Source organism: Somniosus microcephalus, unplaced genomic scaffold (assembly GCF_052327205.1).
Source record: "Somniosus microcephalus isolate GS21.2 unplaced genomic scaffold, FLI_Smic_1.0 scaffold172, whole genome shotgun sequence".
NCBI classification, from domain to species: Eukaryota; Metazoa; Chordata; class Chondrichthyes; order Squaliformes; family Somniosidae; genus Somniosus; species Somniosus microcephalus.
The window spans coordinates 35395-49706 of NW_028225359.1; the positions used below are offsets into that span (position 1 = coordinate 35395).

Below are 14312 nucleotides of genomic sequence, written 5' to 3' on the forward strand. Positions count from 1 at the left end.
TTCAGGCAATTCTTGATATCATGAACTGCAATACCCTTTCTGTGCTGATGGTGAGCATTCAAATACTGGGATGTACTGTATGTTTAATTAAAGGGACAGTGTCCCCACGTTTGTCTGTGGAGGGTCATATAATTGGCATTGTGGTGTCACATCTGTAAGAAAAGAAAGAAAGACTTGCATTTATGCAGCACCTTTCACGACAACCGGACACCCCAAAGCGCTTTACAGCCAATGAAGTACTTTCTGAAGTGTAGTCGAGCTCTTCGAGAGGTGTGACTGAGTAATACCGATTTAAGATAATTGTCAAAAAAAACGGGGAGATGAGGAGAAACGATTTTTACTCGGCTTGTCCATCTGCTAGACGACTAGAGATTAAGATTTGAGAAGGAGTTAAGAAATCCATTTTACGCAAAATGAACTACTTCTATTGTTTTCAGTTTTAGTTCTGTGGAAAGAAAGACTCGCATTTATATAGCGCCTTTCACGACCACCGGACGTCCTAAAGCGCTTTACAGCCAGTGAAGTACTTTTTGTCGTCACTGTTGTAATGTGGGAAACGTGGCAGCCAATTGTGCACAGAGCAAGCTCCCACAAACAGCAATGTGATAATGACCAGATAATCTGTTTTTAGCGATGTTGGTTGAGGGATAACTATTGGCCCCAGGACACCCGGGGAGAACTCCCCCTGCTTTTCTTCAAAATAGTGTCGTGGGATCTTTTACATCCACCTGAGAGAGCAGACGGGGCCCCGGTTTAACGCCCCATCTGAAAGACGGCACTTCTGACAGTGCAGCGCTGTCTCAAACTTCTGACTCAGAGGCGAGAGTGCTACCAACTGAGCCAAGGCTGACACAAATTGTTGATAGAAACATAGAAGATAGGAGCAGGAGGCCATTCAGCCCCTCGAGCCTGTTCCGCCATTTAATGGGATCATGGCTGATCATCCAAATTCAGTACCCTGTCCCTGCTTTCTCCCCATATCCCTTGATCCCTTTAGCCTTAAGAAATATATCTAACTCCTTCTTGAATATATTTAATGAATTGGCCTCCACTGCCTTCTGTGGTAGAGAATTCCTCAGGTTCACCACTCTCTGGGTGAAGAAATTCCTCCTCATCTCTGTCCTAAATGGCTTACCCCTTATCCTTAGACTGTGACCCCTGGTTCTGGACTCCCCCGCCATCGGGAACATCCTTCCTGCATCTAGTCTGTCCAGTCCTGTTAGAATTTTATAAGTTTCAATGAGATCCCCTCTCATTCTTCTAAACTCTAGCGAATATAAGCCTAATCGTTCCAATCTCTCCTCATACGTCATACCTGCCATCCCAGGTATCAGTCTGGTGAATCTTCGCTGCACTCCCTCCATGACAAGAACATCCTTCCTCAGATAAGGTGACCAAAACTGCACACAATACTCAAGGTGTGGTCTTAGCAAGGCTCTGTACAACTGCAGCAAGACATCCTTGCTCCTCTACTCGAATTCTCTCGCTACGAAGGCCAACATACCATTTGCCTTCTTAACCACCTGCTGCACCTGCATGCTTACCTTCAGCGACTGGTGCACAAGGACACCCAAGTCTCGTTGCACTTCCCCTTTTCCCAATCTATTACCGTTCAGATAATAATCTGCCTTCCTGTTTTTGCCACCGAAGTGGATAACCTCGCATTTATCCACATTATACTGCATTTGCCATGCATCTGCCCAATCACCCAACCTGTCCAAATCATACTGGAGTTTCTCTGCCTCCTCCTCACAGCACACATGCCCACCCAACTTTTTGTCGTCTGCAAACTTGGAGATATTACATCTAGTTCCTTCGTCTACATCATTTATATATATTGTGAATAGCTGGGGTCCTTGCACCGATCCCTGCGGTACCCCACTAGTCACTGCCTGCCACTCGGAAAAAGACCCGTTTATTCCAATTCTTTGATTCCTGTCTGTCAACCAGTTCTCTATCCAAGATAGTACCTTACCCCCAATCCCGTGTGCTTTAACTTTGCACGCTAATCTCTTATGCGGGACCTTATCGAAAGCCTTCTGAAAGTCCAAATACACCACATCCACTGGTTCTCCCTTATCTATTCTACCAGTTACATCCTCAAAAAATTCCAGTAGATTAGTCAAGCATGGTTTACCTTTTGTAAATCCATGTTGACTTTGTCCGATCCTGTCACTGTTTTCCAAGTGCTCTGCTATTACATCTTTTATAATGGACTCTAGCATTTTCCCCACTACCGATGTCTGACTTACCAGTCTATAATTCCCCATTTTCTCTCTATCACCTTTTTTGAATAGTGGGGTTACATTAGCTATCCTCCAATCCATGGGAACTGTTCCAGAGTTTATAAAATTTTGGAAGATGACCAGCAATGCATCTACTATTTCTAGGGCCACTTCCTTAAGTACCCTAGGATGTAGATTATCAGGCCCTGGGGATTTATCGGCCTTCAAACCCGTCAATTTCCCTAACACCATTTCCCTACAAATACTGATTTCATTCAATTCCTCCCTCTCATTAGACCCTATGTTCCCCGACATCTCTGGGAAGTTATTTGTGTCCTCCTTTGTGAAGACAGAACCAAAGTATGTATTTAATTGGTCTGCCATTTCTAAGTGCCCTGTTACCACGTCCCTATAAATTCCCCTGATTCTGACTGCAAGGGACCTACGCTTGACATCACCAATCTTTTTCTCTTCACATATCTATAGAAGCTTTTACAGTCAGTTTTTATGTTCCCTGCAAGCTTACTCTCATAATCTATTTTCCCCCTCTTAATTAATCCCTTTGTCCTCCTTTGCTGAATCCTAAACTGCTCCCAATCCTCAGGTTTGCTGCTTTTTCTGGCCAAATTATATGTCCCTTCCTTGCATCTTATGCTAACCCTAATTTCCCTTGTTAGCCACGGTTGAGTCACCTTTTTTGTTTTATTTTTATGCCAAACAGGGATGAACAAATTCTGTAGTTCATCCATACGATCTTTAAATGTTTGCCATTGCCTATCCACCGTCATCCCTTTAAGTAACATCTTCAAAGTGTCCTTGTTGGTATTATATTTACAATGTGTAAATCAAAACCACTTTAACTGTGCGTTTACTTTTTTTTTTTACAGTGCAGATAGAGGCCATTTCGGCCCATCGAGCCTGCACCGCCGCATATCCCACCCGATCCCCGTAACCCCTACACATATCCCACCCTATCCCCGTAACCCCACGTATTTAATCCCCCTAACACTAAGGGTCAATTTTATCATAGCCAATCAACCTAACCTGCACATCTTTGGACTGTGGGAGGAAACCGGAGCACCCGGAGGAAACCCACGCAAACACGGGGAGAATGTGCAAACTCCACACAGACCGTCACCCGAGGCCAGATTCGAACCCGGGTCCCTGGCGCTGTGAGGCAACAGTGCTAACCACTATGCCACTTGTTTTCTAGCTATCTCAATTGGTTGCATATTTAATCTTATGGTTCCTGTTTTCCAAGTTTAACATAAAGCTATTTGACCAGCAGATGTTTCTTTACTTGATGTCATGTTTTCAAAGGCACATGCTTCCTTTAATGTTTATGTTTCTGTTCCAACGTGTTAGCTCTTCACACTTTAAACTGGGAATTCTCATTGTGTTCATTGCAAACTGTAGACCTTTCAGAAGCACCAATGGTTTGCTTCAATCTTTCATTGTTATAGCATATTTAACTAATTCCCATTTCAAAGCTTGTTTACAACTTTGTTATCACCTGATCTTATCTCAGAAGCCTGTATTTCTGTTTACAGCCTGTGTCTCCAAGGCTTTAGACTTTTAAACCCAGTATATTCTGTATTAATAATATCAGAATTCTGTTCATATTATCGTGTATTTCTCTGAATCATGGCTATTCCTTCATACCCAATCCATCCTAGCCAACTTGTGCCTCATACCATCGTAGTTTCCTTTATTTAAATTCAGGACCCTAGTCTCTGAGTCAACTACTTCACTCTCCATTTTAATGAAGAATTCTATCATATTATGATCGCTCCTCCCCAAGGGGCCTCGCACAACAAGATTGCTAATTAATCCTTTCTCATTACATAATACCCAATTACAATTGATATTGTAACTTGTGTTGAGTTCATGGCATTGAATGGCATGTGGTCTGTAGCACATAAGAAATAGGAGCAGGAATCGGCCATTTGGCCCTTCATGCCTGCTCTGCCATTCAACAAGATCATGGGTGATCTTCTACCTGAACTCCACCTTCCCGCACTATTCCCATATCCCGAATTCCCTTAGTCCCCAAAAATTTATCAACCTCTGTCTTGAATATACTCAACGACTGAGCCTCCACAGCTCTCTGGGGTAGAGAATTCCAAAGATTCACAACCCTTTGAGTAAAGAAATTTCTCCTCATCTCAGTCCTAAATGGCCGACCCCTTATTCTGAGACTGTGACCCCGTGTTCTAGATTCCCCAGCCAGGGGAAATATTTTCGCAGCATTAACCCTGTCAAGCCCCTTAAAAATTATATATGTTTCAATTAGATCACCTCTCATTCTTCTAAACTCTAGGTAATATAGGCCTAGTCTACTCAATCTCCTCATAGGGTAATTCCCTCATCCCAGGAACCAGTCTAGTGAACCTTTGTTGCACTCCCTCTAAGGCAAGTATGTCTTTCCTTAGGTAAGGAGACCAGAACTGCACAGTACTCCAGGTGTGGCTTCACCAATGCCCTGTATACTTGTAATAAGACTTCTTTACTCTTTTACTCTAATCCCTTTGTAACAAAAGCTAACCTACCATTTGCTTTCCTAATTGCTTGCTGTACCTGCATGTTAACTTTCAGTGATTCATGTACAAGGACACCCAGGTCCCTCTGAATGCCAACATTTCCCGTCTCTCACCATTCAAAAAATATTCTGCTTTTTTGTTTTTCCTACCAAAGTGGATAACTTCACACTTCTGCACATTGTATTCCATTTGCCCTGTTCTTGCCCACTCAGTCAACCTGTCTATATTTCTCTGCAACCTCTTTGTATCTTCCTCACAGCTTACTTTCCCACCTAATTTTGTATCATCAGCAAACTTGGATACGTTACACTCAGTCCCTTCATCTAAGTCATTAATATAGATTGTAAATAGCTGAGGCCCAGGCACTGATCCTTGCGGCACCCCACTAGTTACAGCCTGCCAACCGGAAAAGGTCCCATTTATTCCTACTCTCTGTTTTCTGTCCATTAACCAGTCCTCAATCCATTCTAATATATTATCCCCAATATCATGAGTCCTAATTTTGTGTAATAGCCTCTTGTGTGGCACTTTATTGAATGCTTTTTGAAAATCCAAATACACTACATCCACTGGTTCCCCCTTATTCATTCTACTCGTTACATCCTCAAAGAACTCTTAACAGATTTGTCAAACACGATTTCCCTTTCATAAAACCATGTTGACTCTGCCTAATCATATTACGATTTTCTAAGTGCCCTGTTAGCACGTCCCTAATAATAGATTCTAGCATTTTGCCTACTATTGATGTCAGGCTAACTGGCCAAACTTCCCCATTTTTTCTCTTCCTCCTTTCTTAAATAGCAGGGTTGTGTTTGCTACCAACCAATCTTTGGGGACTGTTCTAGAATCTAGGGAATTCGGGAAGATTATTACCAGTGCATCCACTATCTCTGCAGCTACCTCTTTTAAAATCCCAGGATGCAGGTCGTCAGGTCCAGGGGATTTGTCGCCACTTAGTCCCATTAATTTCTCCAGTATGGTGTCTTTAATTATTCTGATTTCTTTAAGTTCCTCATTCTCTCTAGACCCTTGGTTCCCCATTATTTCCGGAATGTTTTTTGTGTCTTCTACCGTGAAGACAGATACAAAGTATTTGTTTAATGTCTCTGCCATTTCTTTATTCTCCATTATAATTTCCCCTGTCTCTGCCTCTAATGGGCCCACATTTACTTTCACTACTCTCTTCCTATTAACATACCTATAGAAGGAACTGACTTGCTGGTGTCCTCAATACTCGAGATGTCTTTTTCTACAACATTTTTGAAATCCCTAATTTCCTTTTCAAGTGCTCTAGTCAAATCTTCCTGGGTCAGTTTCAAGTAACGTTTTATTTCTGACTGGCCTTTTCTCACCATTTGTCCATCACCCCTGTACTCGCTGACCTACATTGGCTCCCAGTCCGGCCTCGATCTTAAAATTGTCATCCTTGTCTTCAAATCTCTCCGTGGCCTCGTCCCTCCCTCTCTGTAATCTCCTCCAGCCCTAAAACCCTCAGATCTCGGCGCTCCTCAAAGTTCTGGCCTCTTGTGCCTCCTTGATTTCCTTTATCCCGCCATTGGCGCCCGTGCTTTCAGCTGCCGAGGCCTCAAGCTCTGGAATTCCCTCCCTAAACCTCTCCGCCTCTCTACCGCTCTCTCCTCCTTTAAGACGCTCCTTAAAACCTACCTCTTTGGCCAAGCTTTTAGTCGCTTGTCCTAATATCGCCTTATGTGTCAAGTTTTGTTTGATAACGCCCCTGTGAAGCACCTTGGGGATGTTTTACTACGATAAAGCCGCTATATAAATGGAAGTTGCTTTATTGTCAAGAATAAGTTGGCAATTTAAAAAATGTGAGCTTTCAATAATCAAGACAGCGGCTTATGCAATAAAAACTGTTAAGTTGGCAGTGCTTAATATTTTTCCTTTCGCGAGTGTGTTGTATCTAACTCGTGCCCCTTTCCTCCTTGGTAGATGACCAGAATTGTCCTGCCCCACATGCTGGAAAGGTATTGTAGCAGCTTATTACTTGGGAGTTACTTTATTATCAAGTGCAACACATGGAAGGGTTGGGGGAGGCTGAGGTGGGGTGAGGGGTTGAGTTTGATGTTTATAAGAACATAAGAAATAGGAGCAGGAGTAGACCAGTCGGCCCCTCGAGCCTGCTCCGCCATTCAATAAGATCATGGCTGATCTGATCCTAACCGCCAATCCACTATCACAGAACCATCTCCTGAATCTAACAGAATTAGACACACGAAATAGGAGCAGGATCAGGCTACACGGCCCCTGGGCCCGCTCCGCTACCCACAGGGCCATGACCGATCCGTACCTAGACTCATGTCCAAATTCCTGCCCGCTCCCCGTAACCCTTAATTCCCTTTACTTCTAGGAAACTGTCTATTTCTGTTTTAAATTTATGTAATGATGTAGCTTCTACAGCTTTTTGGGGCAGCATATTCCATGGACCTACCACCCTCTGAGTGAAGTAGTTCCTCCTCATCTCAGTTTTGAAAGAGCAGCCCCTTATTCTAAGACTATGCCCCCTAGTTCTAGTTTCACCCATCATCGGGAACATCCTCCCCGCATCCACCCGATCCAACCCCTTCACAATCTTATATGTTTCAATAAGATCGCTTCTCATTCTTCTGAACTCCAACGAGTAGAGTCCCAATCTACTCAACCTCTCCTCATATGTCCATCCCCTCATCCCCGGGATTAACCGAGTGAACCTTCTTTGTACTGACTCGAGAGCAAGTATGTCTTTTCTTAAGTATGGACACCAAAACTGTACGCAGTATTCCAGGTGCGGTCTCACCAATACCTTGTACAACTGAAGCAATACCTCCCTATTTTTATATTCTATCCCCCTAGCAATGAAAGCCAACATTCCATTGGCCTTCTTAATCACTTGCTGCACCTGCATACTAACCTTTTGAGTTTCGTGCACCAGGACCCCTAGATCCCTTTGTACTTCAGTACTTTCAAGTTTCTTGCCATTAATATAATAGCTTGCTCTACGATTTTTCCTGACAAAGTGCATAACCTCACACTTTCCAGTATTGTATTCCATCTGCCAAATCTCTGCCCACTTACTTAGCCTGTCTATGTCCCCTTGCAGGTTTTTTATGTCCTCCTCACTCACTACTTTCCCTCCCATCTTAGTATCATCTGCAAACTTTGATATGTTACACTCGGTCCCCTCCTCCAAATCGTTAATATAGATTGTAAAGAGTTGGGGACCCAGCACCGACCCCTGCGGAACACCACTATTTACTGATTGCCATTCTGAGAATGAACCATTTATCCCAACTCTCTGCCTTCTGTTAGATAGCCAATCCTCTATCCATGCCAGAATATTACCCCCAATCCCGTGATTTTTTTATCTTAAGCAATAATCTTTTGTGTGGCACCTTGTCAAATGCCTTTTGGAAGTCTAAATACACTACGTCCACTGGTTCCCCTTTATCCACCCTATATGTTACTTCCTCAAAGAACTCCAGCAAATTTGTCAAACGTGACTTCCCTTCATAAAACCATGCTGACTTTGTCCTATTAAATGATGATTATCCAAATGTACTTTGTGTTGTGTATGTAATATGTGTGCTACTTGAACCTATGGACAGGACTGCACTACTTGTAGGGCGTAGTGATACGCAGTACCACTCCTGGCCATAGGGGTATAAATAGTACTGTGGGTACTGATCCCCCTCAGTTCCCGCCTGTGGGCATGAAGTAAAGACCTACGTGCAGTCCCTACCTCCAACCAGTAAAGACCTGTTTGAGTTATACATTTAAGTCTTTGGGCTAGATTTTCAGTTGCTTGCGCCAGCAGTTAGCGCCTTAAGAGAAGTGATTTTCGGGCGCTATTCGTGTAGCGCCCGGGCGCAGCGCAGTTTGCGCCCCGCCCCAAATTAAGTTGCCCGTTAGCGCCGGCGTAAAGTTTAGCGGCCGCCCGGATGCGCGCGCAGAAAATGACGTCACATCCTCGTGCAACGCCCTTTGGCCGCCCCGAATCCAAACTTCAGTCGGACCGCCCCATTCTGCGGCTGGCATCCAGAGCGTTTGTAAAATGGAACGCAACACACCCTGGGGAGCGCAAATTAAAGGGCACTCCTCCTGCACTATAAACGGCAGTCTGCATGTGTTGTGTGGAAGGATCCAGTGTGTTGTTGTGAACGGTGTATCATCATCATCATCATCCTCCTCCTCCTCCTCCTGCTCCTCCTCCTCCTCCTCCTCCTCCTCCTCCTCCAAAAACACATGCACCCTTCCCCTTTAAGAGCTCACTGGCACCAGAGTGTCTGCCGTGCGCTGCGCTCTGCACCGCCGGCTTAGCGCCTAAAGATAGTAGTGGAACGCCTCTTTTAGCGCTCCACCAACCTCTTAGGGCGAAGCCACTGAATTTCCGGCAACAGGGCGCTACTTTGGGGCGGGCGCTAACTTCGGGCGGGCGCTAAGGTTAGCGCCCCAAAACTGCCTATACTGAAAATCTAGCCCACTGTGTTAATTGTTCAATACAATACACATACTTAACACTGGCGACGAGTCAGGTTCTTATCCTGCGGCAGTTATTCCACGGCGGCTTCGTCCAAAGACAGGACGTTGAAGAGAGGTTTCAATCCTCAACACCCCACTCAAAACTGAAGGGCAGCAGAAATCCTGACAGCTTCCAGCGACTGGAAGCGACAGGCATTAGGACCCTGAAGCCTCCATAACCTCGTGGGTAAGCCGAGCAGCGTTGGCTGCAAAGATAAGGGCCGCACTCGGACTGAAAGGCGCGGCGGCTGCAGAAGCTCAAGGTGCGAGAGCCGCGGTGCACAGCGCGGGCTATCGATCGCACAGAAGATAAGGGCCGAGAGCCGCTTCGGTCAGGAGCCACTTCGCGATCCAGCGATCGCATCCGCTGATAAGGGCCGCACTCGGGCGATCGCGGCGAAGATAAGGGCCGCACTCGGGGCTGAAGGGAGATGGCGTCGGGGGACGGGTGAAGACCGCCAAGCGCGGGAAAACCGCCATTTTGCGGGCGGAGGACGACGGCAAGAGCGGGAAGCCGCCATCTTTGATAACAAGTAAAGAAAATAAAATCTGAGAAATTGCAAATCTACAATGCCTAAACACGGGAATATTAGCACCTTTGATAGTGACCTCGAAGATTGGGCCATATATGTTGAAAGAGTAAAAAATTATTGTAAGGCCAATAAAATTCGTGAGGCTGATAAAGCACTAACATTATTAAATTTAATGGGTGCGAAGACATACGGGCAATTGAAACACCTGTTATCACCAGATGAACCGGCGGATAAGACGTTCGATGAGATTGTTACTGTCCTGAAAGATCATCTAAACCCCACGCCGCTGATGCTAGCGGAACGATTTAAATTTTACGACAGAAGGCAGCTACAGCATGAAAGCAATGCTGAATATTTGCTGGAATTGCGTAAATTAGCGAAATATTGCCAGTGTGGAACGGGACTGACAGATGCACTACGAGACAAATTTGTGTGTGGTTTATTTAAACAGGATACACAAAAGCGACTGCTCGAGGAGAATGAGCTGACGCTTGAGAAGGCGGTCACTATGGCAGCAGCACACGAAGCCGCAGCGAGAGGCACGGCAGTAATGCAGCTACGGTCACCGGAGCTCAGTGCACACAAATTGGGTGTGAGTTCTGGCAAATGTTATCGTTGTGGAAAGACAACGCATGATCAGAACCAGTGTTGGTTTAAAAACCAAGAATGTAGAACTTGTGGTAGGCTTGGACATATAGCTAGAGTATGCAGGTCAGGGAAGAAGACTAGCAACAAGAAGTCACCGCAAGGAAAATACGCAAAGGTACACAAGGTGACCGAACAGGAGTCCGATTCAGACGCTAGCAGTAATGAACTGGCTAGCTTAAGCTGTAATGAACTGGCTAGCTTAAGAGTACTCAACGCTGGTAAGGGTGCAGACCTCCAGACAATTTGGGTCACTCTTCAAATAGAAGGAGTCCAAGTAAAACTGGAATTGGACACTGGATCGGCATTGACGGTCATAAATAAGAAAGATTACGGAAAGTTATTCCAACATATTCCCCTACAGGATACGGGGATTATATTGAAAACATACACGGGGCAAAGAGTGTACCCCATCGGGAAAATAGAGGTTGCAGTGGTCCACAAGGGCGAAGACAGTCAAATAATGGACTTATGTGTGATATCTGAAGGAGGTCCTCCACTACTAGGACGGGAGTGGATTAGGAAAATGAATATGGACTGGCATTTCCTACAAACAATAACGAGTGAGAACTTGGTGAAGATAGTCGGCCCAGACTCTGGAACGGATGATGGTAAGCCCATCTCAGGTGCAAAAGACAACGTTTCAGCACAGAATTCCACTGAGCAACAACAACATAGTTTAACTGTGGATTCTGAGTCTGGCAAGTCTACTGATGTGCCCATTTCTGAGGGACACCGGGCTCGAACTCAACTCCATTTCAAACTACAACAGCAATTAGAACAAATGCTTCGCCGTTTTGAGCAAGGGTTGAATGCAACGAAAGAGTTCTTTGATATAGAGTTGGAGAATCTGGAAAGACAACAGAAGCAGCTGATGGAGAAAATGGAGCAGGAGCACACAAAACGTCTGATGTCAGAGGAGTTAACGGTCAGCCAACTCCTGCATATGCTGAAGGACAGGACTCTGAAATGGGAAAAACTTGAACACGAACTTCAATATTCAAAGGAAAGGGGTTCGGAGCTCTCAAAGGTTATTGGAAGAGCTGAGGTGGCAACACAGACTGAGATGACTGCAACAGAGCAGCCCTTGGATGCCAAAGGTACGCTGACTCACGTCAACGTAGAACAACAAACCGCTGAAACAGCTGCTCCGGTAGAGGGATTGAATAGTCCGATCAATCAATCTCCAAAAGAAGTTGAAGTAGTAAAATCTCAAATGAGGTCATTAGTAAACGACTTGCTGAAAGCCCAGAAAAAGCTGGATGAAGAGGTACGCATGAAGAAGTCTCTTCAGGAAAGATGTCTGGACTTGGAACAAAAGCTGGCTAACGCCCAGCTGGGTATGGAGGAAATAGAAGACCCTCTCGCTGGCCTAGATCAGGACGACACCGAATATTACTATGTCCTGTCCTGCCCAACTTGTAACTTCGACTCCCACCATACAGAAATCATGGAGGAGCACCGAAAGTCTACGGAACATCGGGAGAAGGTGGCTCTACTACGGAAAAAGGAGGAAGAGAAGGAGGAACTGCGCATGCAGCTGGCAGCTGACAGTGGAGCCCAGAGAGTCTCCAAGAAGCAGAAAAGGAAAAGTCGAAACAGAAGATGACCCATCTGAACCATTATTACCTCTACCAGATCACACACATGGTCCCTCCGAACGGAGCCAATTCAGTTCGGAAGTTCAAACTGTTAAATCCATGGAAGGACTATTGAATGAGTCACTCCAGCAACGTGAACCGACTACACCACAGAGATTGAATCTGTGAACTGTTTTCCGCAGAGACTGAATCTGTGATCTGTTTTGACATGAAGTTATCTATGTATCTATGTTATTCTGTTATGTAACCCTGAAGTTATATATGTATATATGTTATTACGTTATGTTAAATGGGGAGATGACTGTAAAGCTAAGAAGGGAGGAATGTTGTGTATGTAATATGTGTGCTACTTGAACCTATGGACAGGACTGCACTACTTGTAGGGCATAGTGATACGCAGTACCACTCCTGGCCATAGGGGTATAAATAGTACTGTGGGTACTGATCCCCCTCAGTTCCCGCCTGTGGGCATGAAGTAAAGACCTACGTGCAGTCCCTACCTCCAACCAGTAAAGACCTGTTTGAGTTATACGTTTAAGTCTTTGTGTTAATTGTTCAATACAATACACATACTTAACACTTTGAGGCTGACTTCAAATGAACTGAACTCCTCAGTTTCATGTTGAGGGATGTCAAAGCAGATTGGGGTGGGGGTGGGAAATGGGCCAATTGTTAAAACTCACGACTGCTGGGGTCCAGTTTGCATTCGAGAAATCTCCAGGGTGGGGGGGAGTGCGTTCTCCCCTCTTCAGAACCAAATGTGAAGCAGGAAGTACACATCACAAGTGAATTGCAAATTGCATTTTGCCACCAGAGTCACCACTCCAGGAGTTAACATCTGCACAACTTAGCTCCTTCAAACTTGCCTCAAACGTGGAGGGGAAAGGCGGAGCTTACAAGGGATTGGGGCAGACCGAGTGTTTGAAGCTCCAGTTTTGTACCCAAGAGCCTAAGTTCGTGGGTTCAAATCCAGGCTGACACTCCCACTGCAGTACTGATGAGGCGCTGCACTGTCGGAGGGGCAGTACTGAGGGAGTGCTGCACTGTCGGTGGGGCAGTACTGAGGAGGCGCTGCACTGTCGGAGGGGCAGTACTGAGGAGGCGCTGCACTGTCGGAGGGGCAGTACTGAGGGGGCGCTGCACTGTCGGAGGGTCAGTACTGAGGGAGCGCCGCACTGTCAGAGGGGCAGTACTGAGGGAGTGCTGCACTGTCGGGGGGGCAGTACTGAGGAGGCGCTGCACTGTCGGAGGGGCAGTACTGAGGGGGTGCTGCACTGTCGGAGGGGCAGTACTGAGGCGGCGCTGCACTGTCGGAGGGGCAGTACTGAGGGAGCGCCGTACTGTCGGAGGGGCAGTACTGAGGGAGCGCCGTACTGTTGGAGGGGCAGTACTGACAGAGCGCCCCGCTGTCGGAGGGGCAGTACTGAGGGAGCGCCGCACTGTCGGAGGGGCAGTACTGAGGGAGCGCCGCACTGTTGGAGGGGCAGTACTGAGGGAGCGCCGCACTGTCGGAGGGCAGTACTGAGTGAGTGCTGCACTGTTGGAGGGGCAGTACTGAGGGAGCGCAGTGCTGAGGGAGTGCCGCACTGTTGGAGGGGCAGTACTGAGGGAGCGCAGTACTGAGGGAGCGCAGCACTGTTGAAGGGGCAGTACTGAGGGAGCGCTACACTGTCGGAGGGGCAGCATTGAGGGAGCGCTGCACTGTCGGAGGGGCAGTACTGAGGGAGCGCTGCAGTGTCGGAGGGGCAGTACTGAGGGAGCGCAGCACTGTCGGAGGGGCAGTACTGAGGGAGCGCCGCATCATTGGAGGGACAGTACTGAGGGAGTGCTGCACTGTTGGAGGGGCAGTACTGAGGCAGCGCAGTACTGAGGGAGTGCTGCACTGTCGGAGGGGCAGTACTGAGGGAGCGCCGCATCGTCAGAGGGTCAGTAATGAGGGAGTGCTGCACTGTTGGAGGTGCCGTCTTTTGAATGAGACAGTAAACCGAGGCCCCGTCTGTCGCCTACCCCTATTTCTTGATTTCACCTCAAATCTTTTGTCCCACTCTCTTCGATCTCGGTGGTGTCCTGCACCTTGGGCCTCGGCTCAAAGGAAAAATTGCCTGTCTTTCTCTCTGTTCAGGTGATGTGTTTGTTTTGAACTTGGCAGGAAAAAGGGCATCATGATCAACATCTCTTCAGAAGCTGGGACTCACCCACATCCGATGCTCACCATGTATTCAGCTACCAAGGTATTTTTTTGTTATTATTTAA

At 46.4% G+C, this 14312-nt stretch overlaps 1 protein-coding gene across 1 annotated transcript in view; it reads left to right on the forward strand.

Annotated features, from left to right (window-relative positions):
- LOC147082105 (very-long-chain 3-oxoacyl-CoA reductase-like) overlaps positions 1 to 14312 on the forward strand; it is a 41142-nt gene that overhangs the window by 16464 nt on the left and 10366 nt on the right. Inside the window, exons 5-7 of the mRNA XM_085980441.1 lie at positions 6 to 50; positions 6716 to 6750; positions 14209 to 14290. Coding sequence (XP_085836567.1) covers positions 6 to 50; positions 6716 to 6750; positions 14209 to 14290 — 162 coding nt within the window. The remainder of the gene's footprint in view (positions 1 to 5; positions 51 to 6715; positions 6751 to 14208; positions 14291 to 14312) is intronic.